The 23,876-nt window shown below is 44.5% G+C and overlaps 1 protein-coding gene across 4 annotated transcripts in view; it reads right to left on the reverse strand.

Moving 5' to 3' along the window:
* ATG7 (autophagy related 7) overlaps positions 1-23,876 on the reverse strand; it is a 269,659-nt gene that overhangs the window by 69,973 nt on the left and 175,810 nt on the right. Inside the window, exon 19 of one of the 4 annotated variants that reach the window (XM_073009843.1) lies at positions 6,288-6,408. The exons of the other annotated variants lie outside the window; for them this stretch is intronic. Coding sequence (XP_072865944.1) covers positions 6,400-6,408 — 9 coding nt within the window. The 3' untranslated portion in view covers positions 6,288-6,399. Of the gene's footprint in view, positions 1-6,287; positions 6,409-23,876 lie in introns of those variants that run through there. 4 annotated transcript variants of the gene reach the window in all.

A 23,876-nucleotide genomic window follows, 5' to 3' on the forward strand; every position in this document is an offset into this window, starting at 1 on the left:
GCCATACTGGCTCCACCCCCCACCCCTGCCCCATCCTTAGACTGAGCATGCTTATTCCCTGCTTAGGCCTTTACATGGGATGTTCCCTCCGCCTAGACGAGGGTCATCTCAGCTCTCACATGTCTGGCTCCCATCTTTGCACTCCTGGCTCAGCTCAGGAGCCACTTACTCTGAGGGGCCTTTACTGACAACCTGCCAGTTTAAATTAACTCCTGACATCTATTCTCGACTCCTACCCTCCACACCAATTCATTCCATCCAAACACTCTGTTTTCTTTCTTTCTCTCTCTCTCTCTCTCTCCTTCCCTCCCTCCCTCTCTCTCTCTCTTTCTTTCCTTCTTCCTTTTGAGACGGGGAGATAGGGGCTTACTCTGTCACCCAGGATGGAGTACAATGGTATGATCTTGGCTCACTGCAACCTCCAAGTCCTGTGCTCAGATAAGCCTTCTACTTCAGCCTCCAGAATAGCTGGGACCACAGGCGCACACCACCATGCCCAGCTAATGTTTGTATTTTTTGTAGAAACAGAGTCTCACACCATGTTGCCCAAGCTGCTCTCGAACTCTTGTCTTCAAGTGATCCGCCTGCCTTGGCCTCTTAAGGTGCTGTGATTACAGGTGTGAAACACCGCGCCAGCCTCTGTTTTATTTTAATCACTGTGCTCACCACGAGCTGAAAGTGACTGTTTTCATTTATTTATAGAACTAGAAATGTAGCCTCTATGAAAACAGAGGCCCTGCCTTGTCTGTCTTGCCACTGTCCCCAGCGCTTAGGAGAGTGCTAAGCATTCAGAAGACACTGGATGAATAGTTGTATCCCCCACTGAGCCCTGCACTTCACCTGCCATGTGGTGGCACTTAGCTTACTACACACTTGGCAAAGCTGAACTGAACTCAGCTAAGTGGCATATATCCCGGGCACAGATTAACATCTTCCCCTGACCACCGTCTTACAAAATCAAATGTGCAGTGAAGAGTTCGTAACTGTGACCTGTGCTTATCAAGGAGTTCACAGGATCTACAAAGCAGGGGACCTGAGGCTTGAATGTATGCACAGATATTGAGGGCTCACTGATGTTTTGGGGTTCAACAGAAGTCTGAGGAGACACAAATGTCTAAATTCACAGCACAGTAACCAAATAGTGAACTGGTATATATGAAACTGGCACTAAGGTTACATTTAAAAATAAAGTCTTGATTTAGTATTAATATATATTCCCAGTCAGGTTCAGAAATAAATAGAATTTGGAGGCAGAACTGTTTTCTGAATTTGAATAGCACTGTAAATTAGATGATATCACACACAGCACTTAGAAATGACCCTATCTTGGCCAGGTGCGGTGGCTCACACCTGTAATCCCAGCACTTTGGGAGGCCGAGGCAGGTGGATCATGAAATCATGAGATTGAGACCGTCCTGGCTAACACAGTGAAATCCTGTCTTTACTAAAAATACAAAAAAATTAGCCAGGCGTGGTGGCGGGCACCTGTAGTCCCAAGCTACTTGGGAGGCTGAGGCAGGAGAATGGCGTGAACCCTGGAGGCAGAGCTTGCCGTGAGCCGAGATTGTGCCACTGCACTTCAGCCTGGGCGACAGAGCAAGACTCTGTCTCAAATAAATAAATAAATAACCCTATCTTAAATTCACTCTCATTGTTTCAAATGTTTTAGTCCTGGCCCTTGCCTTTAGGTCAGAAATGGGGTCTCATACTCTTCCAGTATCTGAAAGCTTCTAGCCTTATTCTTGGAGAATGGCCTTTCAGGGTTAGTAGACTCAGAACCGAATCCCAGGTTTTTCCATCCATTCTAAAACATTTGCCAAATTATTTCTCCTCCCTTAGCCTTACTTTCCACATCTTTTTAAGTGGGGATGATATCCATCCCACAAAGTGATGCTATGAAGAACAAATGGGATGATTTGCAGGAAAGACATGTTGCTGTACTTAACAGAAAACAGGTACTCAATAAGTGACAATTTTTTTCCTGGGAAGGTGATAGCAGTCAGAAAATACTATGTGGCTGCTGAACTGGAGGGAAAAACATGCTGGGAAATAGCTATGCTGACAGTGGCAGGAAAAAAACTATCAATGGGAAGAAATAAAACAAGGCCCAAAGTGCTATAATGTTTTATTATTCCTCGCCATATAAGAGGGAGCTGCAAATATTAGTATTTTATGGCTAGATCAGAGGGACAAGTGGCAGTCAGGGCTGAATATCAGAAAGTCACCTAATAGCAGAAGCAAGCAGTCACTGAATGTCAGAAATCATTGGTGTCACACACACACACACACACACACACACAAAAGTGAAGGGAAAGTATGCTCCTGAAAACTGCATTTGCTTTAAATCTATGTAATATCAGAGAACTCGCAATAGGATTCTAGCTTGAAACCACTGGGAATTTTAAGGATTCCTGATCTTATCAAGAAAAATAAGATTTCATGAAAAACTGTGTGCAAATCAGCGCATTTGGCATTCCAAGGCTCCAGCACAAACACTGGAGCTGTCAGACCAATCACAAAGGCTGGGGTAAAAAAGTCAGTCAAAGACAGCAGTTGAACCATTTTCAAAAGTCCTGGGAGGTAGGCTACCTGGGAGGTAGCCACTTGCTTGGGGTCTATCATACAATAACAGACATATTAGCAACAAAAAAGAAAGGTAAGATAATCACAGTGGACATCTGTTGCTCTGCTTGCTCAGCCCTTTGATAATCTCACCAGGTTTCTAATTTTTCACCAATTCCTCCCTGGCTCTCAGATCATGTGACTTGGGTGGGGCTATTCCACCCCAACCCTAGAGATAAGAATATATCCAACCAAGAAGAGTTACAGTTCCCCTTCTTCCCCTACCATAGTGACAGGGTCACTGATGGATGAGTCAAGCAGGACGTTAGCTAGTGCCATTGGGAACAGTGCTCTCTTTCCACACGAGTCATTAAGCTTGGGGACATAAGCCTGGCGCTAGCAGTTGCCATCTTGCTAGCAGGAGGCAAAAGCCTGCCTAAAAATGAAGTGATACAGTATCGGGGGAAATCCCACCTCCGATATTTAATGTGGGTTCTTTTCTATTCCCTAAGCATCTTGGCTGGTTTGAGAAATAAAGGGAAAGAGTATAAAAGAAAATTTAAAGCTGGGTATCCGGGGGAGACATCACATGTCGGCAGGTTCCGAGATGCTCCCTGAGCCGTAAAACCAGCAAGTTTTTATTAGCGATTTTCAAAAGGGGAGGGAGTGGATGAATAGGGTGTGGGTCACAGAGATCACATACTTCACAAGGTAATAAAATATCACAAAGCAAATGGAGGCAGGGAGAGATCACAGGACCACAGGATGGGGCGAAATTAAAATTGCTAATGAAGTTTCAGGCACGCATTGTCATTGATAACATCTTATCAGGAGACAGAGTTTGAGAGCAGACAACTTGTCTGACCAAAATTTATTAGGCAGGAATTTCCTCGTCCTAATAAGTGTGGGAGCACTACAGGAGACCGGGACTTATTTTATCCCTTCAGCTTTGACTAAAAAGACACCGCCCCTACAGGGGCTGTTCATAGGCCTACCCTCAGGGGCGCATTTTCTTTCTCAGGGATGCTCCTTGCTGAGAAAAAGAATTCAGCAATATTTTTATTTGCTTTTGAAAGAAGAGAAATATGGTTCTGTTCCGTCTGGCTCACCGGCAGTCAGAATCCAAAGTCTTATCTCCCTTGTTCCCTTAAGACTGCTGTTATCCTGTTTTTTTTTCAAGGTGCCCAGATTTCATATTGTTCAAACACACATGCTCTACAAACAATTTGTGCAGTTAACGCAATCATCACAGAGTCCTGGGGCGACATACATCCTCCTCAGCTTACGAAGATGACGGCATTAAGAGACTGAAGTAAAGACAGGCATAGGAAATCACAAGGGTATTGATTGGGGAAGTGATAAGTGTCCATGAAATCTTCACAATTTACGTTCAGAGATTGCAGTAAAGACAGGCGTAAGAAATTATAAAAGTAGGCCAGGCGCGGTGGCTCAAGCCTGTAATCCCAGCACTTTGGGAGGCCGAGACAGGCGGATCACGAGGTTAGGAGATCGAGACCATCCTGGCTAACATGGTGAAACCCCGTCTCTACTAAAAAAATACAAAAAACTAGCCGGGCGAGGTGGCAAGTGCCTATAGTCCCAGCTACTTGGGAGGCTGAGGCAGGAGAATGGCATGAACCCGGGAGGCAGAGCTTGCAGTGAGCTGAGATCCGGCCACTGCACTCCAGCCTGGGCGACAGAGCAAGACTCCATCTCAAAAAGAAAGAAAGAAAGAAAGAAATTATGAAAGTATTAATTTGGGGAACTAATAAATGTCCATGAAATCTTCACGATTTATGTTCTTCTGCCACGGCTTCAGTCAGTCCCTCCGTTCGGGATCCCTGACTTCCTGCAACAATACAGGGAAAAGCCAGGCAAGAGGGGGAGATGGAAAGTTTGCTATTGACATTTTTAAACACTTGTATCTAGTGGAGGTTACGTTAGAACTCTCCATGAGTTTTTCAGGTTCAAGAACAAATACATTCTCATGTTTGCTTAAATCTGTGTGAGAGTCTAACTTCCAAACAAAAGAGTTAGACTATTACAATACTTTTGTAGAGTTTAATCTTGAAGAAATTATCTAAAAACGGCTGGGTGTGGTGGCTCACGCCTGTAATCCCAGCACTTTGGGAGGCCAAGTGGGCAGGTCACTTGAAGTCAGGAGTTCAAGACCAGCCTGGCCAACATGGTGAAACCCCCATCTCTACTAAAAATACAAAAACTAGCTGGGCATGGTGGCACATGCCTATAGTCCCAGCTATTCAGGAGGCTGAGGCAGGAGAATTGCTTGAAGCTGAGGCAGAGGTTGCAACACTGCACTCCAGCCTGGGTGACAGGGTGAGACTCCATTTCAAAAGAAAGAAAGAAAGAAAGAAAGAAATCTAAAAAGCCGATCCACGAAGTACTTTTCTGAGTTTAAAAAAAAAAAAAAAAAAAAAAAAAAAAGAGTTGGAATATGTAAGACACTGGGCCTGGGGAGCCACCTGCATTTCTTACACCATTTGACCATCACCTGGGTAATGTAAATGAGACAATGCACAGTGAAAGGAGACTTTCCAATTATTATGGCCCTGACCCCAAGAGTCAAACATTTATTCATTTAAAGTTTCTTATTTTCATCTGCAAAATGGAGAGAGTAAAATTTTTAAAACTGTTTTTACTAAGTGCTGACTACATGCCAGGTGTTATGCTAGGTACTGAGGGTACAAAGACGGCCAAGTCATATTTTTTTTCTCAGGGAGCTCATACATAATGACAATTCAGGTGACAGGTGTGGGGCAGAACCCGGGGAACCTCTAGGAAGAATGAAGGCTTGAAGACCAACTAGGTGTTTGCCAGGCAGACGTGTGAGGAGTCCAGAGTGCCAGGGCCAGCCTGAGAGGAAGTTGGGTCCAGCGGTAGGAGCTGTCTGCAGATGCCAAGCTGAAGAGCTGATCTCATTCTGAAGCAAAAGCTAGCCAGCCTTTGGAAGTCCCCAGGTAACATACTCATACGTGTGTTTCCAAAAGAGCAAACTGGTTGCTATCGTGGAGGGTAGCCTGGAGGGGACAGAGACTAAGGGCTGGGCTTGCTAGGGCCTGCTATAATCAATGAGAAATGGCTATGGGAAGTTTGATGGAGAAAAGCCAGGCTAGGAGGGAAGTGTCTACAGTTCTAATTCAAAAAACACTGAAAACGAATCCCATGCAGACAACTGGAGAAGAATTCTTGAGAAGGGGACTATCTGCACCTCAAAGGAGAAAGACTGATCAAGAGTAATATGGCAAGAAGGTAATAAATGCCGGTGCCTTCCTCAGACTTGGAGTCCCAGCTCCTTCCAAGTGTTCTCTCCTCAGCCTAAATCCCATTTCCTCTCCTGGCTCAGCTTAGTTCCCAGGGTTCTTCAGGGAAGGCCTCTACTCCATGTCCTCTGGTGGCCCCTGTGGTCCTCACATTATGTCAGCCCACACCTTTTCTTAGACCTGTTCACTGACACACCTCTGAGCCTCAACTTCCCCATCTGTAAAATCGGAATGCTGACGTTTACTTCAGGACAAGGAGAAGATGACACATGACAGATTTTGTAGAGCACCCTGCACATAGCCTGGCATCTTATCAGCACCCAATAAGCAGTGACACACCACATAATGACATTTCAGTCAACAATGGACTGCACATAAGATGGTGGCCCCATAAAATTACAAAATCCGTATTTGTATGGTACCTTTGCTATGTTTCCATACTCAAATCCTTACTATTGTTTTCCAGTTGTCCACGGTGTTCAGTACAGTCACATGCCGTCCAGGTTTCCACCGCAGGAGCAATAGGCTGGACCATATAGCCTAGGTGTGTAGCGGGCTATGCCACCTACGGATGTGTAAGGACATTCTATGACATCTGATGAAATCGCCCAACAATGCACGTCTCAGAACACATTCCCTTCATTAAGTGATGTGTGACTATAGAGGTGCCACACTCCTGCTGAAGATGAAGTAATTTGCACTACTAGAAAACAAAGACATACTTAAACCAGGCAGCAGCTTTTCACGTGCCAGGGATTTCCAGATCTTACGGTTAATTGAATTTCGTTGTAAGCACAAGGTAGAGGCACTTTGTTGGGTAGCTGAAGCATGCACAGCCCAATACACCATCTCTCTTTTTTTTTTGAGGTGGAGTCTCGCTCTGTCACCCAGGCTGGAGAGCAGTGGCACAGTCTCGCTCACTGCAACCTCCACCTCCTGGGCTCAAGAGATTCTCCTGCCTCAGCCTTCCGAGTAGCTGGGATTACAGGTATGTGCCACCATGCCTGGCTACTTTTTTTGATATTTTTAGTGGAGATGGGATTTCACCATGTTGTTCAGGCTGGTCTCAAACTCCTGAACTCAAATGATCTACCCCGCCTAAGCCTCCAAAGTGCTAGCATTACAGATGGGAGTCACCGTGCCCGGCCCCAGTACACCATCTCTAATAGCCTGTAAGACATTAGCTGGGCTGCAGTGGAGAGGGCTAGCTGAGAAGAGGAACGTCAATACTCCTAAGCAGGGACATGCAGCTCCCATCCTACACTTCCTCAGGTGAAAGGCCAAGCGTATCATCACTCCTCTAAGAGTATGGAGATGAACATTTTGTCACTGAGGAAAGAAAATCAGTGGACTAACAGGTAGGTTTGTTGGGGGCATGGTTTTATTTTGCTTTTTTTTTTTTTTTTTGAGACGGAGTTTCACTCTTGTTGTCCAGGCTGGAGTGCAATGGCACGATCTTGGCTCACCGCAACTTCTACTTCCCAGGTTCAAGCAATTATCCTGCCTCAGCCTCCCGAGTAGCTGGGATTACAGGCATGCGCCACTACACCCAGCTAATTTTGTATTTTTAGTAGAAACGGGGTTTTTCCATGTTGGTCAGGCTGGTCTCGAACTCCTGCCTCAGCCTCTCAAAGTGTTGGGATTACAGGCGTGAGCCACTGCACCGGGCCTTATTTTACTCTTAAAGCCAGATCTACAGCTATATTTTGTTTACAGAATTGCCTGCTACCCTTTTCAACCATCCTATCTTCTGTTGACAGGTCAGGACTTGATTCACAATGGGCCTAGCTTAATTGTGTAAATAAGCAAACTCAAGAAGAGATGAGACAGCCATCATGCAACAACCCAACAAGATCGGGCAGCTGTGCACCGCTTCAGCTTTTCCATCCTCAATCTGCTCACACAGAGCCTGGAGGGCCAGAGGGGCAAATGTGTAGCCTACAAACATTACAAAAATACATTAGGTCCATTCAGGGTCACGGTTCCAAATCTATTTTAGACCAAAGATGGTGTCTGTTCAGAGTCTGATGAAACTGAGCCTCCCTGGCTGCCCATAATACACACATGCAACATTTTGCTTACAGTCCCTGGGCCTTCAGGAACCATCCCCATCCCAAGCCCACCTGCGGTCCCACAGGGATTCAGAGGAACAGGTCACAGGGCTTGAAAGAATGAAGGAGTGGGGGATCAAGAGTTCCTCTTTCTAAGGCTGTGTTTTCTCCACGACACAGTTCATAGCATGAAAGCCTCCTCTCTGAAGGGATCAAGAGGGCTAATGAACGACATGAAATCCAGAGCCCAAACAATGACCTGTCAGCTTGTCCTCAGTGGCCCAATGCCTAAGTCCCAGTGGCTGTGGAAACCTGCAGAATCTTATGACCTACAAGGTGCTAAGTAAGTAAAAATCAGAGGATGGACTGGGGGCATGGAGTGGGGAGGCATGATCCAGGCCTTGGAAAAAGCCATCAGTTCTTCCAGGGAAGTGGCAGGGTGGCCTGTGCTCTCCCACTGGACTCCACTTACTCCTTCCATTCTCATTCTTCACTTATGCAGAGACTGCAGATTCCTCGGGTGATTTGTACCAAATCCAAACGGTAAAAATAATTTGCTAAATACCTTCCTAGATAAATTGAAATCCAAGACCTTTCTGAGCTGTGTCCAGCCATACCTCAAAGGGCGAGCAGGGCTGAAAGTCACACTCTTCCATAGCTGAATTCCTGAGTCAGACTTCTGCCTGTCAACCTTCTGATGTCACAAGTCAAACTGTGCCATGAAAGGCTGAGTAAGCATCTTTTGGAAATAGAAACTCAACTGTAAGAACACCAGTATTTCCAAACGCAAAACAACTCTGCCTAGTTTCCAAGTCAGCTACTGTATATAAATTTAGCCATTACACTGGAGAAGAAATTCTTTTTAATTCTGTACTACTTTGGCATAAAAAATTTAAAGGTAAAAAGATTAAGTAACAATAATGTACCAGTTACTATCTTAGGCAAGACATATAAAGCAGTAAATAAGATATATAATGTCTTTGCCTTTATGGGGATTATATTTGAATGGGGCTGGGGTGAGAGACAGAACACAAATAAACAATAATTCCAAATGGTGATAAGTGCCACATAGGAAATTGGACAAAGGAATAAAAAAACGGGGCCAGGTGCAGTGGCTCACGCCTGAAATCCCAGCACTCTGGGAGGCCAAGGCAGGAGGATTACTGGTCAGGAGTTCAAGACCAGCCTGGCGAACATGGTGTAACCCCATCTCTACTAAAAATACAAAAATTAGTCAGGCATGATGGCGGGTGCCTGTAATCCCAGCTACTCGGGAGGCTGAGGCAGAAGAATCGCTTGAACCTGGGGGACGGAGGTTGCAGTGAGCCGAGATCGCGCCACTCTACTCCAGCCTGGGTGACACAGCAAGACTCCGTCTCAAAAGAAAAAAAAAAACCGGCCGGGCGCGGTAGCTCAAGCCTGTAATCCCAGCACTTTGGGAGGCTGAGAGGGTGGATCACGAGGTCAGGAGATCGAGACCATCCTGGCGTACACGGTGAAATCCCGTCTCTACTAAAAAATACAAAAGCTAGCCGGGCAAGATGGCGGGCGCCTGTAGTCCCAGCTACTCGGGAGGCTGAGGCAGGAGAATGGCGTAAACCCGGGAGGCGGAGCTTGCAGTGAGCTGAGATCCGGTCACTGCTCTCCAACCTGGGCGACAGAGTCCGTCTCAAAAAAAAAAAAAAAAAACAAAAAAAAACAAATATGGTTGAGGTAATATTTTATGCCCATTTTACAGATTAGGAAAATGAGGACAACAGGTTAGGTGAGTTGTTCAAAGACTTCCCAGATAATAAGTAGTGAATTTAAACTCAGGTTCGTCTGACTCCAGAGTTGTTCCTAACCACTACCCCATGCTATCTCTTTGGCTTCCTGAGAAACCAAAGAATCTGCAGAAGTGACAGAGTAAGAAGCCACCCTTTTTTTTTTTTTTTTTTTTTTGAGATGGAGTTTTGCTCTTGTTGCCCAGGCTGAAGTGCAATGGCATAATCTTGGCTCACTGCAACCTCTGCCTCTTGGATTCAAGTGATTCTCCTGCTTCAGCCTCCCAGGTAGCTGGGATTACAGGCGCCCGCCACACCTTATTTTTTGTATTTGTAGAGACAGGGATTCACCAGGTTAGTCAGGGTGGTCTCGAACTCCTGACCTCAGGTGATCTGCCCACCTTGGCCTCCCAAAGCGCTGGGATTACAGGTGTGTGCCACCACGTCCAGCCCCATAATTATTTTTAAAAGTCCCTCCCTTTAGGACATAAAAATTCTGAGATCTGTGAACACAAATGAGTGTACTACAAGCTGTCATTTTGTTGCTAATGCATCCAACATTTGAGTTTCTATAGATGATATTGAACATAAAGGTGCTATAATCCTTCATACAACCCTCTGAGAACTGCTTTTTCAGAAAAGAGCAGCAAGAGCACAAAGGCTTAGAGAGTTAAACCTGTTGGAAATCACGGAGCTTATAAGCACGGACGCTGCAGTCTAGGCCTCGTGCCTGTGACTACAGTGCTTTTTCCATTACACCATGCTGCCTTCCAGAAGAGTCCCCTAGGAGTTACATTTTTCTCCCACTGGGAGACAAGGCAGTAACTAACTTGGCAGAACAGAAAGAAATGAGTGACTGTTTTGTGTCTCTGCCAAGCAAGTATTCATGCCCTTTGCAATATGACGTGGACACAAAACCAACTGATCTTTAGCAGCTAAGCATTCTAGAATTTGCTGAAGAATTTTCTCACCTTCCCCGTATGGGGTCCAAAATTAAGAGGGGGAGAAACATATTTATGTCTCATTCAGAATTCAAAAAGCAATAAATCCTTCAAGCCCCTGGCAAGTTTCTTTAATCCACTGTAATCATGTTTCCTTGTATAACAAGTCTTGTGATGTCTGCAGCAGCTTCTCACTAGAGGAACAGCAGCCTGAATGCTGGAGTTCTTCTCATGCCTGAGGGATTATTCCATTTTCCACATTAGGAATAAGCCGCAGACTTTAGGTTCTAAAATGGAGCCAGAAAATGCTGACTAGAATCCAGATGCCCTAAATATAATTAGAGCTAAATTTTACTGCCCTCTGTGAAAGACACAAATGAAAAGAATGTACCAACTCTTAGAGAATATTGATCCAGAGAGCAAAGCTATGAATAGAGCCATCATGGGTTCTGCTGCACTGAGAGGCTCTTAAAGCTAACCAGGGGCTTTCCAATTCTCTCCCCTTCTTCCCATCCTTGGGTTTTTAATTTTTACAGAAGCCAAATATATTAGGGAAGGAAGAGGGGCTACAGGCTTTTTTTTTTTTTTTTGAGGCAGGGTCTTGCTGTCACCCAGGTTGGCGTGCAGTGGTGCAATCACTGCTCACTGCAGCCATGACCTCCTGGGTTCAAGCAATCCTTCCCCTTCAGTGCCCCAAGTAGCTAGGACTACAGGTATGTGCCACCACACCCAGCTAATTTCTTTTTTTTTTTTTTTTCTTTTTAAACACACTTTTTGTAGACACAGGGTTTCACTCATGCTCAGGCTGGTCTCACACTCCTAGCCTCAAGCAGTCCTCCCACTTCGGCCTCCCAAAGTGTTGAGATTACAGGTGTGCACCCGAACTTACAGGCTCATTTTAATAAACCAGGTTTTCACTTAGCTCTAGAACTCTCTGGAGGTGTCCTTACACACACACACACACACACACACACACACACACACACACAATTTAGATTTTTAGAGATTGATTTGATTAAAAAAAAAAAAAGTCTCCTTTACGGCCAACGACTTCTCTCTACATCTTTAACAAGGCTGTGATTGTTGATGACGATGATAGATGTGGCATCTATTGAGTGTTTACTATGTGCCCAAGAACTGTGCAAAGTGCTTCAAATACATTATATTACTTAATCCCAACAGTACCCAAACAAGGTTGTTATTTCCATTTTACAGTAAAGGGGCCAAGTCCTAGGATGACTCTGCAACTTGCCCAAGGTGTCACACAGCAAAGAAGCAGTGGAGCTAGAATTTGAAAATCGGGGGTCAGACTCTAGAACCTATTCAGCAGTAAAAGGTTAAAGCCCTCTCCCCTCTGCAAAAAGCCACTGCTTCTAGCTACTCGCAATGATTTTCACAGAAATAACTTTCCGTATTTGTCTTTCGTTTGGGGGATATTTAATTAAATTGTATAATTAAAAACAACAAGTCCATCTGGCATTCCCAGGTCTGGCAAGAAACAAGACTCTTGGAAAGCCCAGGCCTCAGCTGGTGGGAGCAGAAGTGTGCTGGTGTCCTAGAAACCAGGCTGCCAGCTGAGAGTGTTCAGCCTCCCGCCATGCTTTACCGAGGGGGTGCAGAGCTAATCAGCTGGGACATTCCATTAATGGAAAGTCAATTAGAAAAGATTTACTGAATACATAATTTTTAAATTTTATTTTGTGACAGGGTCTTGCTCTTTCACCCAGGCTGGAGCGCAGTGGTGCAATCATGGCTTACTGCAGTCTCGACCTCCTGGGCTCAAGCAATCCTCTCACCTCAGACTCCCAAGTAGCTGGGACTTCAGGTGCACACCACTAAGTCTGGCCAATTTTTGTATTTTTTGTAGAGATGGGGTTTCACCGTGTTGCCCACGCTGGTCTCAAAACTCCTGGGCTCAAGTGATCCGCCTGTCTTGGCCTCCCAAAGTGCTGGGATTATAGGCGTGAGCCACTGTGCCTGGCCAGTTTTTTTAAAACAGCATACTACACCTGTTGTTTTTCAACTTGCTCTTGTCACTTAAATGATTTAACCATTCCGTCTCCTGATATGCTTTCAGGTTTGTCACAAACACCTTTGGCTTTGCCACCATCCTGTCTTCCTGGTACCACCACCTTCTTGTGGAAACTGCTTTTTCCCTCACACCAACCACATTCCTTTACAGACTCTGCCGCTCTAGTCTAACTTGACTGGTCCCAAAACGAGCAAGAGAGCTAGCTGGGCCCAGATATGAGAGTCTGGGATGTAAGAAGTCCAGGGTCAGTGTATGCCAGGCGACTGAAGCTATGGATTATGAGGCTCTGGAGCTGCCAGCAGTCACACTTCCTGTCTAGCAGAAGACGCCAGTCTGCAGGGAGAGAACCTGATTCTATCAGAACTGTAGAAAAAAGCTAACTTTTCTTTCCATTATGTTCAATGCTCCAACACTCTCCTCCACCTATGATAATTCAAGGTGGGTTTATGTCACTTGACACCAAGAGTCCTAAATCATTTTAAAATGATGCCAGGAGTAGAGAGTTAAAAGTAACCAAGTCTAAATGCAGGAAGGGCTGACATGAAGTGGGATGGGAGGCCACAAGAAATATACCATCCAGGATGCAGAAATTCCCAAGTGCTGCTACTGCAACAATTGCTTCAACAAGGCTGAAGGTTTAGCAGACCATTCTGAGGAAAGTATCTGATTATTGGGGATCACTGTCTACTTTTTGCAACATTCCATACATTTTGAAGGGAGGCCTCTTCTGCTTTTGGTCAGCAACCTGAGTCCTCTCGAGCTTACAAAGGCTGACTTTTCTGCTGCAAGCTCAAGTCAGTAGTAGTTAGGGAAAGAGTGGGAGTATGACAATGGATAGAAATATCTGAGAGGGGACGGGCGCAGTGGCTTATACCTGTAATCCCAGCACTTTGGGAGGCCGAGGCAGGTGGATTACCTGAGATCAGGAGTCTGAGACCAGGCTGCTCAACATGGCGAAACCCCATCTCTACTAAAAATACAAAATTAGCCGGGGGTGGTAGCATATGCATGTAATCCCAGCAACTCGGGAGACTGAGGTGGGAGAATCGCTTGAACCCAGGAGGCACAGGTTGCTGTGAGCAGAGATCATGCCATTGCACTCCAGCCTGGCAGCAAGAGCAAACCTCCATCTCCCAAAAAAAAAAAAAAAAAAAAAGAAAAGAAAAAGAAAAATATCTGAGAGGAGCCAGGGCCCTTGTGTTACATATTTTATGTATATTATGATGTTTGGACATCTTTTAAAAAACCTTTCTAGCTGGGGAGACTGCCCCTGGTGGGGTGGGGGGAGGATAGTTAATTCTTAGAGCCAGCAAAGGGCCCAGCCAGGAGTACACTTCTGACATGCGAACTAACCAATTCAGAGCCACACCTCCTCTATCTGGCCGAACACCCGAAGAGGCAAAATTCCTCTGCTTTCATCATCCCAGGGCCAGGTACAGTCAACTAGGGACCACTCCTATAGCTTAGGGCCCCCTGAGATTATTCAAACTAGCCAACCCTAAAGTGTTCACCCTGCCCTGTCTTGCCTTTCTCAAGGAAACCCCCATCATGGCTTTACCTTAATGCTTTCCCCTTGCTCCTGTCTTCTGCCTCCTGACTGTCCTAGTGTCTTTCCCCTGTGGCCCTGCATGGTGTGCCATGCCTCCTGCTTCTAGGACTTGTGACCACGATAAACTGTCTTCCTGAGCCTCTCCTGTGTCTCCTTCTTGTGGCTGCACCTAATGGACCATCTAATAAAAGAACATAAAACAGCCCTTAGCAATGGTGACGAGAGGGCCGTGAACCTTCCAAGGCTTCAGCAGAAGTCCTTAAACTGAGTTCTAGAAGGGTGGCAGAGGCTCGTAAACAGCTCTTGAAGGCAATGGCTTCCAGTTAGAAATGGAAACCTTGAGAGTCGAGTAGGTTTTAATGACCAGATTTCCTCGAGTTATTTGGAGTTGTCCCTTAGACTTAAGAGTCTACATCTTTTTTTTTTTTTTTTTTTTTTTTTGAGACAGAGTCTCGCTCTGTCGCCCAGGCTGGAGTGCAGTGGCATGATCTCGGCTCACTGCAAGCTCCGCCTCCCGGGTTCACACCATCCTCCTGCCTCAGCCTCCTGAGTAGCTGGGACTACAGGCGCCCGCCACCACGCCCAGCTAACTTTTTTTGTATTTTTAGTAGAGATGGGGTTTCACTGTGTTAGCCAGGATGGTCTCAATCTCCTGACCTCGTAATCCGCCCACCTTGGCCTCCCAAAGTGCTGGGATTACAGGTGTGAGCCACCGTGCCTGGCCCAGAGTCCACGTCTTTAAAATGAGAACACTGGATAAGACGATCACCAAAGTGTCTTGGTTTTGATGTTCTGTTTCTGGGGGTTAATTATAGTACAAACGTTACCATTTTCTTAAAACCACTGAGAATTCTCATTCTAAGAACTACATTTAAGAGCAAATGCTGGAGTGAGAGAGATTAAATGCTTGCTTTTGAGTCTGTTTAATTCACTGTGTGATCTTAAACCAGGAACTCAATTTCCTCACCTGCAAAGGGAGGTTTTGAATGCCTGTCTTCACAGGGCAATGAGAGAGGCAACATGAAAGCCTTTTGATTTCTCTTAAGGGAAGAAAAGATGCTGTGGAAATCCTAAGCAGGATTAGGACAAAGCTCTCTGAATACAAAGGTTAGCTCCAAAATGACTTTATTTTCGGTTTCTTAGCCCCAGTGATGCCATTTCTGACCCCAATCACTATTCCCTATAGTTTTCAAATCCCTGTAAAGAACACATTTCCTAAGTGACACAGAATGGCCTTGGGTAAAATGCCAGTGCTGGCTGTCTCTGCATTTCTTACTTTTCCATTTCGTTTTAGCAGTCTATTCCACTTGCCCAGCACTGACCCCCTATATCCCTGGCTTCCACAAACCCTGCCCCAGCCTTTGCCTTCCCTAAAGGTCTTTGACACAGCTAAACTTCTAAAATATTGACCCATTGTGATACATTGGATTCATCCCTCCTTCTCAGGTGTGTCATTATATGAAGACTCCCAAAAGATGACTTACCACTGGTGGCACTGTATATATTCTGAAAAGGAAGGTTGCAAAAACATATTGGGGATGTTGGTCATGCCAGGTGGCTCTCAAAACACACCCCTCTGGGCTCCATACACATGGACAGAATTAGGGTTGGGGCCAACTGGCACGTTCTCCATGCAGCCTGACCTGTCTGCCCTTCTCAGGCACAGAGAGTGACTCTTTTGTTTGTGTTCCCTCAGTACTTTATAAGAATAATCATTATCTCACTGTATAGATATTGTTCGTCAAAATTTATATGTCCTTGACAGGGATGAAATTTGGGGGGTGGGCAGGGATTTTGACTTATTAATCTTCCTATTGTGTGTCTTGTACAGGGAGGGAATTCATTCCATAAAAATGGAATTTTTTTGGAATGCTATGCTCTGTTCTCCTCTTAAATGGGAAGTACTCTGAGGGAAAATAACCTCAGAAGCCATGCAGCATAGAGCCAAGCCCTCATCAAGAATTAGGCCATGGTTGGCAAAGGCAACACTCTGGTGCTACCCTCTCCCTTGCCCACATCAGGCATTGTTACTCAGCCATGACCCTTTATCTCACGACATCTGAGCCAGGTCTGAGAGGCCTTCTCAACACAGTCTTCTAGGCAGCCACCCCTGCTGAGTGAGCTGGCACATAAGAGAAGCTGACTTGGCATATTTAGCAGCCCAAAGGTAGATAAGATACCAAAGGACAAGAGGACACTTGGCCTATGTATGCTCCGCATGTCACCAATGAAAGATGCAAAAGGAGGTTCAGATAGAGACTAGATTGTTCCTTTAACATTCAAGAAGCCACCTCGAAACAACACCAAAGGAACGAGTGAACTCAACGAGTAAACAGCTGATCTATCTGGTTGTGTAGCACTGAGGCTGCCTACTGTTTAACTGGTTATTATTGCTTTAAATGAGATGATAGTCTTTCCTGAGACCACCCAGAGCTGGGATGCTAAGCTGTGTGACTGCAGTAAGATAAATTTCTGTACTATTTCAAATATGTAAGAGGCAGTATGGTGCATTGGATAAGATCACAGACCCCAAAGCACTGTTCCTAACACACAGGGCTCTTGTAAGGATTTAATATGTTAATACGGTTAGAACAGCATCTGGCGCATCAAGCATCATCTACCGTTACTATACATGGCCTGGCTAAAGTCTACCAAACAACTAGCAAAATAGCCACAAACAAATAAGGCTTGGTCTACGTTGGCAGTCTTGTTTGTCATTCAATGGCTTCATTACAAAATAATGGCTATTGCCTCGACAAAAGGCTGTATCAGAACAGGCCAGAGGTAGAATTGTGCCGGTGTATTTCCTTTTCCCCACGAAGCCCATTACTCTGGCTGTTGTCACACAAGAAGAGCTAGGTAGCCCATTACTTCCCTGTTGCTCTGGCTGCTAGGAACCATGAAGTTAGAATTCATGTTGAATTTTGGAAGCTCTAGTAGTTTAAGTTTCCTATCACTTAAAAAAAAAAAAAAAAAAAACCTTGGCTCTTATTTTCACTCCCATTCTCAAGACTTCCAGAATTATTTCCACGATTTTGAGTATAGCCATCTTAAATCTGGTTTGAAATCAGGCAGAACGTACATAAACATGAAAACATTTGTCAGCTTCTTGGTGCTGAATGTCAGCCAAGACATATGTCCGAGATGATACATTATATTTTTATGGATTACACATACCATAGCCATCTAGGAATTAGGGCAAACCGCATGTAGCACTCTGTAGAGATATTAAAAAAGACTTATTATGTTGACATTTCACCATAATGATTGATGCTTTTGCTGTTTTAAAAAAAAAAAAAAAAAAAAAGGTTGACTCCCCCTCCTCACTTTAAGATTGTTGCTCCTGTGTCAGAAAGTGAAGTTGAAATCAGAGAAGTGATCAGCTAGGCCAGCAGTCCCAAACCTTTCTGGCACAAGGGACTGGTCTCAAGGAAGACAATTTTTCCATAGATAGGGGGTGATGAATGAAACTTTCCTACCTCAGATCATCAGGCATAAGAATCTCATAAGCAGCGGGCAACCCAGATCCCTCGCATGAGTAGTTCACAACAGTGTTCCCGCTCCTATGAGAATCTAATGCTGCCGCTGATCTGACAGGAGGCAGAGTGCAGGCGTTAATGTTCGTTTGCCCCGCTCACCTACAGCTGCGCGGCCCGGTTCCTAACAGGCCTCAGACCAGTACCGGTCCATGGCCAGGGGTTGGGGACCCCTGAGCTAGACCAAAGACAGAAACTTTATCTTGTTGAAACAAGTTCTCTTCTTTTATCCTCTGCATTTATTTTCATAGAATTACAGAGCTCATTTGCTTCAGTTCTCCAATTTTTTAGAGGAAACTGAGTTCCAGCATGGAAAAGTAACAAGCAAAGGTCACACAATGTGTTAATAGCTGAGCTGGTTGTAAGTAAAACCCAAATCTAGGCCGGGCGCGGTGGCTCATGCCTGTAATCCCAGCACTTTGGGAGGCCGAGGCAGGCGAATCACAAGGTCAGTAGATCAAGACCAGTGACACCTCATCTCTACTAAAAATACAAAAAATTAGTCGGGCTTGGAGGCAGATGCCTGTAGTCCCAGCTACTCAGGAGGCTGAGGCAGGAGAATGGCATGAACCTGGGAGGCGGAGCTTGCAGTGAGCCAAGATTGCACCACTGCACTCCAGCCTGGGCAACAGGGCAAGACTCTGTCTCAAAAACAAACAAACAAACAAACAAAAAACCCCAAATCTGACTTCTAAGCCTGTGTTTCACTTAAAACACCAAGATGCCCCTCTAGACCACTGAGATAGAAAAAAAAATGAGGAAATTGGCTTTGAGTAGCCAATTTAAATTTGAAACTCTTGAAATGTATTGTTTTGTTGTAGCAAAACAGAGGGCTGTTTTGAAAACAAGACACTAGTTCCATAAAAATCAACGTATTTTAGAAAACATTTCTGCTGCAAAATTTCATTTACTATTAAGGCATCTGAGGTGAGCTCATTCACTTAGAATCATGGGCCAATTCCAAAACTAGGAAATCAAATCATTCATTCAACCAATATATACTTACTAGTTACTTCCTCCATACCAGGCAATGCACTAGCTCCTGAGGGTATGTTGTCTAAGACACAGTCCTTGCCCTTCAAGGAGCTCACAGTCTAGGGAAAGTAGTCAACACAAGCGCTACCACTCCACCGTTTCCTAGGTGTTCATGACAGACAAACAATTTATTAATTTATTTATTAACTGGCCTCAGCAATCCTTTCCAATACAACCCTCCAAGCACCCATAAGCGAGGGGCACACAAATTGAAATTGATCTGTCATCCCTCAACTAGTAGAGTCACTTTGTGCCTACTAAATGCTATGCAATTTGAAGTTCTTAATGTATGTTCCGGAAATGTTTTCCCCCCGATCTGGGGGCAAAGAATGCAAATTCTTACACACATTTAGTGTTTATTGAACTCCTGGGTACAGAATAATTTTTGTAGGTACTTTAAAAACCCTGGATAATGGCTCATGAAAGACCAATTATGCCCCAAGAAGAGACTCCAGTTATCTTTCACTTGAAATTCCCGTTTCAGATAAGGAAGCACAGCTTCTATCTTATGTGTGTCATTACTCACAGTTGCCATCTGCTGCTGGGGAATCAAAAGCCAGAGTTGCCACACCACTCAGTTCACAGCAGCTGCTTCTCCTCCCCAGTGATTTACCGGCAGTCCCACCTAGTACAGATCTCCCCGCCGCAAGAGTTTGGGAAACAATACTTCTAAACTTCATCCCAAGGTAGAACCAAAGACAGCTGCTCGACTCCATTTTATACACCTGGCATCTTTCTGCTCATTTGGGTAAGCTGTTTTCTTAGGGTCTGATCAAGGGAGAAAAGGCAAGAAGACATCATTTCCTTTTAACGGCTTCTACTATGTCCTGCCCCATTTTCATCCCTGGTGATATGTGAGTAAAGACCCTGCAAAGCCTTGCAGAGGTGCATTACTACTCCACAGCTGACTGTCCAGCAGCAGAACAGTGTGTATTGTTGTCTGGAGGAGACATGCTGGAAGCTAATCTCCTCCCTTGGAATGGTCACACCTGAGAGGTTTTGTACATCAATTACCTACACATCAAGTCGCCTCCAATACTGGGACCTCAAAGAGGACACACACTTTCAGAAAAGAGTACACATACAGTGTGAACATGAAAAAAATGTGACACACTTTAGGGTTAAAGCAGGAAGAGAGGGAAAAAAAGTAGACAAGTGTCTACTTCTTTCCATTACATCTTTGTGTCCAAACAGTGATTGTGGCTTTTGTTAGACACAGTGGTCAGTACCGGGGGAGTAGAAAGAACTAAGGCTTCTTTTCAGCTCTCAAGGGTTTAGATTTCCTAGGGAAGGCAAGGTGTATTAGTGATAAGCTAAACACCATGGGTTTAAGTATGAGAATATATCATATTGCCAAAAGAATAGAACCAATACAACACAATGTACTCCTAGGTATATACCCAAAACAACAAAAACATGTACCTCATACAACAACTTGTACACAAATGCTCACAGCAGCATAATTCATAACGGCAAAAAAGTGGAAACAATCCAGATGCCTACCAACTGATGAATTCATAAACAAAATGTGGTGGATCCTACAATGGAATATGACTTGGCCTTAAAAAGGAATGAAGTTCTGATAATGCTACAACAAGGATGAACCTTGAAAACATGTTAAGTCACAAGAGACCATATATTGTAGGATTCCATTTATATGAGATGTCCAGCACAGGCAAATCCGAAGAGACAGAAAGATTAGTCACTGCTCAGGGCTAGGGGGCTGGAGGGTGGTGTGAGGGGAACTGAGAGATGACTGCTCTTTAGCAGGGTTTCCTTTCGGGGTGATGAAATGTTCTAAACAGACAATGATGGTTATACAACTCCGAATATTTAAAAAATTACTGAACTGTATATTTTTGAAGAGTGAGTTGTAGGGCATATGAATTACATCTAAATAAAGCTTTTACAATAAAACAAGAATATAGACAAAGCTATAGGGGTTCAAAGGAGGGATACAGAATTTCTGGCTTAGATGGTTTGAAAGAACATAAGACAGATTAGGTATTTGAGGTAAGTTCTGAGGAGAAGTAATTAACCATCTGTGGGGTTGATGAGTAGGGAAGGGTGTGAGCCTGAGGTACTCTAGAACAGTGAGTAAATCAGCTTGATTAAGGTGGGATCCATAACTGTAGAACAAAATATATTAGGCTGAAGATGTAGTTGTGGCCACCTTGGGCTAACTCTGAGGAGTTAAGACGACCCCTGATCTGGGTAGAATCCATTCAGCCTTACAAATGCTCCCGGTTTTCAGGCCAACAAGGAACAATTCGTGGATGAGCTCATGATCAGTTGTTCTCACATCACTTTTAGGAAAAATGGATGTCACTGGAAGAACGAATTGTGCACAGGGATGACTTTTACACAAAATGAGTATGCTGGAGGCCAGAATAGGCTCAGATGCCCTACTCTGAAGGAGGTATGAGTGGACCACCAGATGTGGACCAGCAAAGAGCAGAACAGGAGCACTGGGATGTCCAGGAATCACTTGCAGAAACTGACGACTCTAAACCACATTATTCTAGAATTGTCATCATTCTGGGTGGCATGGGCCAGTCCTACTGGATAGGGACATGGAAGAGGTTCTGGAAGAAATTTTAGGACTTTACTACTGTAGTTAAGTTCTACTTAAAATCAATAGTTTGCTTCATGAAAAGGCTGCAAAAAAATCAACACAGCATTCTACGTTGCTTTAGTTTCTAGGCCCGGTAAATTCCAGTTCCTCATATGTAAAAGAACATTTAGGCACACCTTACTTTGTATAATGCGCGACTCTACCTGTATAGTAACTGTTGTTAAACTCCTTCATTAGAATTTATATGTAAATAACTGTACTCGAGAGAAATAAAGCTGAACTTTTATAAAACAGTAAGACTACCTTTCCATATGTCATGCTATCTAGTTTTGATAATATTAAGAAAACTCAAAAATAGAGCTTCTGGGAGGCAGGGTCTGAGTTTGTACTCTCTATAGCAGTGCTATCCTATAGATCTTTCTGTAATGATGGAAATGTTCTATATCTGTACCATCCAATAGGGTAGCCATTAGCCTCACTGGCGTTTGATGAACATCTGTTTAACTCCATGAGAATCTATTCAGTAAACACACACTGAGCTTCCTCTACCTGCCAGGCACTCTGCTAGATGTTAGGTATGATTGAAACGCTGCCCTTGAACAAGTCAGAACTTGTGGTTGCAAGGGACAGAAAACTCAACCCTGACTTACTCAAGCTAAAAGGGAAATGTGGCCTCATATGCCCCAAAAGACCAGGATAATGGTACCTTCAGGGAAGCCTGGTTCTGGGCTTAGAGGACAATACCATGACCATCTTCTTGCTCTCTCATCCCAGCCAGGCTTGGCTCTCTCCTCCATGTGTGGTCTCCACACTCAAACTGGCTCTCCGCTCACAATTACTAGAAGGCTGCCCCAGCCCAGACTCCTGTTGTCAAATTCCAAATCCTAATCACAGCCTCTTAGCCAAAGTTTCATATCTCATTGGTTAAGACTGAGTCACGTGCCCATTTCTGACCCAAGCATTTTGGCCAGGGAAACACAATGTGCTGACTGCCTGGGGTCCGAACTACCTTGCCCCAACCACGGGCCAAGGGCAGAGTCAACTCCACCAGAAAAACATGGGATGAGAGTGAGACCCTGGGCCTCTCTGGGTAAAACCAAAGTACCCATTGGAAAGAGAGCATATTTTCCTAGGCAGAAAAACCAGCAGATAACCAGTCTAGTTTCTATCTTAAGGAGCTCAGTGTCTCTCTAGGGAATTCTTTATTAAAATGCTGGTCAGATCTGCTAGCCACATAGAAGAAGAAATATTATCTAAAAAGAAAACTTCAATTTAGCAAGATTGAGGTTTGAAGTGGCCGTAACATTTATTTACATGGAATTTCCTCTGATGTCTGCTTTTTCCTAGATAATTCTCATAAAACCCTTGTGAGGAAAGGTAACAACAATGGTATCTAGAAACATTTAAGATGGAGCAGTCGGCTAACCAGGGCACACTGTTGGTGCCTTTGCACACCTGCTTCAGGTTCCAGATGTCCCCCTCTTGCACTCCCCAAACACTGAGGGTGTGCTCAGGCCTTAGAAGTCCCACATGTGTGGATGCAGGCAGACACAGGACGGCCCACCCAGGGAAGGGACATACAATTGCCAATTCACATAATGCAATGTAAATTGTCTGTTTTCATAAGGACTACTCCAAGACAGATTATTTGTGGGCAGGATGACTCATAAGAGAGCTAAATGAAGTCGCCCCACATAGAAGACAAAGAGCTTGGAACATCACTGAAATGAGAAAAATTAGCCAAAACAGCTGCAGCACTTTAGGGTCTTTTAAATAGCTTCCTCCTGCCTACTTTCTCCACCCTTTTCTAGCTGTTTTCTCTCACTCGTTATATCCTGACGAAGGGTGTGCTATCGTTGGCTTGCAGGGACAGCCACGGTGGGAAATAATCTTCTTAGCAAGCATATCCTTTTATCCCTCTGAGTTTTCTAGTATTATCTTTCATGAAGATGACTCTGGATTACTCTGAGAACTATTCTGAAACTACTTGGCTTGCTTCTAGGTGGAAAAAAGTTACTAAAGCTCGGGGACAGGCCTTTCCACACTTTCAGGACATTCAGTGCTCAGACCACATGGCAAGAAGGCCCATGACCCCAGTCTGTTCTCCGCCTGGGGAACCCAGAGAACTCTCAGCCCCCTCAACATCGAACTGGACATTCCCTCTTTTTACTGCACAGATAATCTTCCAATTTGGGTGTGCCTCTCTAAAGGCATGGTGGACAGAGCCGTAGATACTCCAGGCTTGGTAAGAAAAGAAGGACTGTCTGCTTCTAATACCCTTTCTGGGTTTTAACAGATTGCTCAGGTCAGCAGTAACTGGGCCCACTGGACTGCTACTGTGCTCGCTACAGCCCACGGAATTGCGCACTTCCAGCAGATAGGAACTGGCACACAATAGGTGCTTTGTGAACACTGGTGAAATGTGAAATACTGCTGGAAACATGGAGGTGTTACTTTGTGTTTAAAAAAATACTAAAGAGAATAGGTCTTAATACTAATATCTGCAATAATTGTCTCCTATCCAGAAAAGTGCCATCCCTTCTACTTTACT

The sequence above is a fragment of the Chlorocebus sabaeus genome, chromosome 22 (assembly GCF_047675955.1).
Source record: "Chlorocebus sabaeus isolate Y175 chromosome 22, mChlSab1.0.hap1, whole genome shotgun sequence".
Classification (NCBI taxonomy): Eukaryota; Metazoa; Chordata; class Mammalia; order Primates; family Cercopithecidae; genus Chlorocebus; species Chlorocebus sabaeus.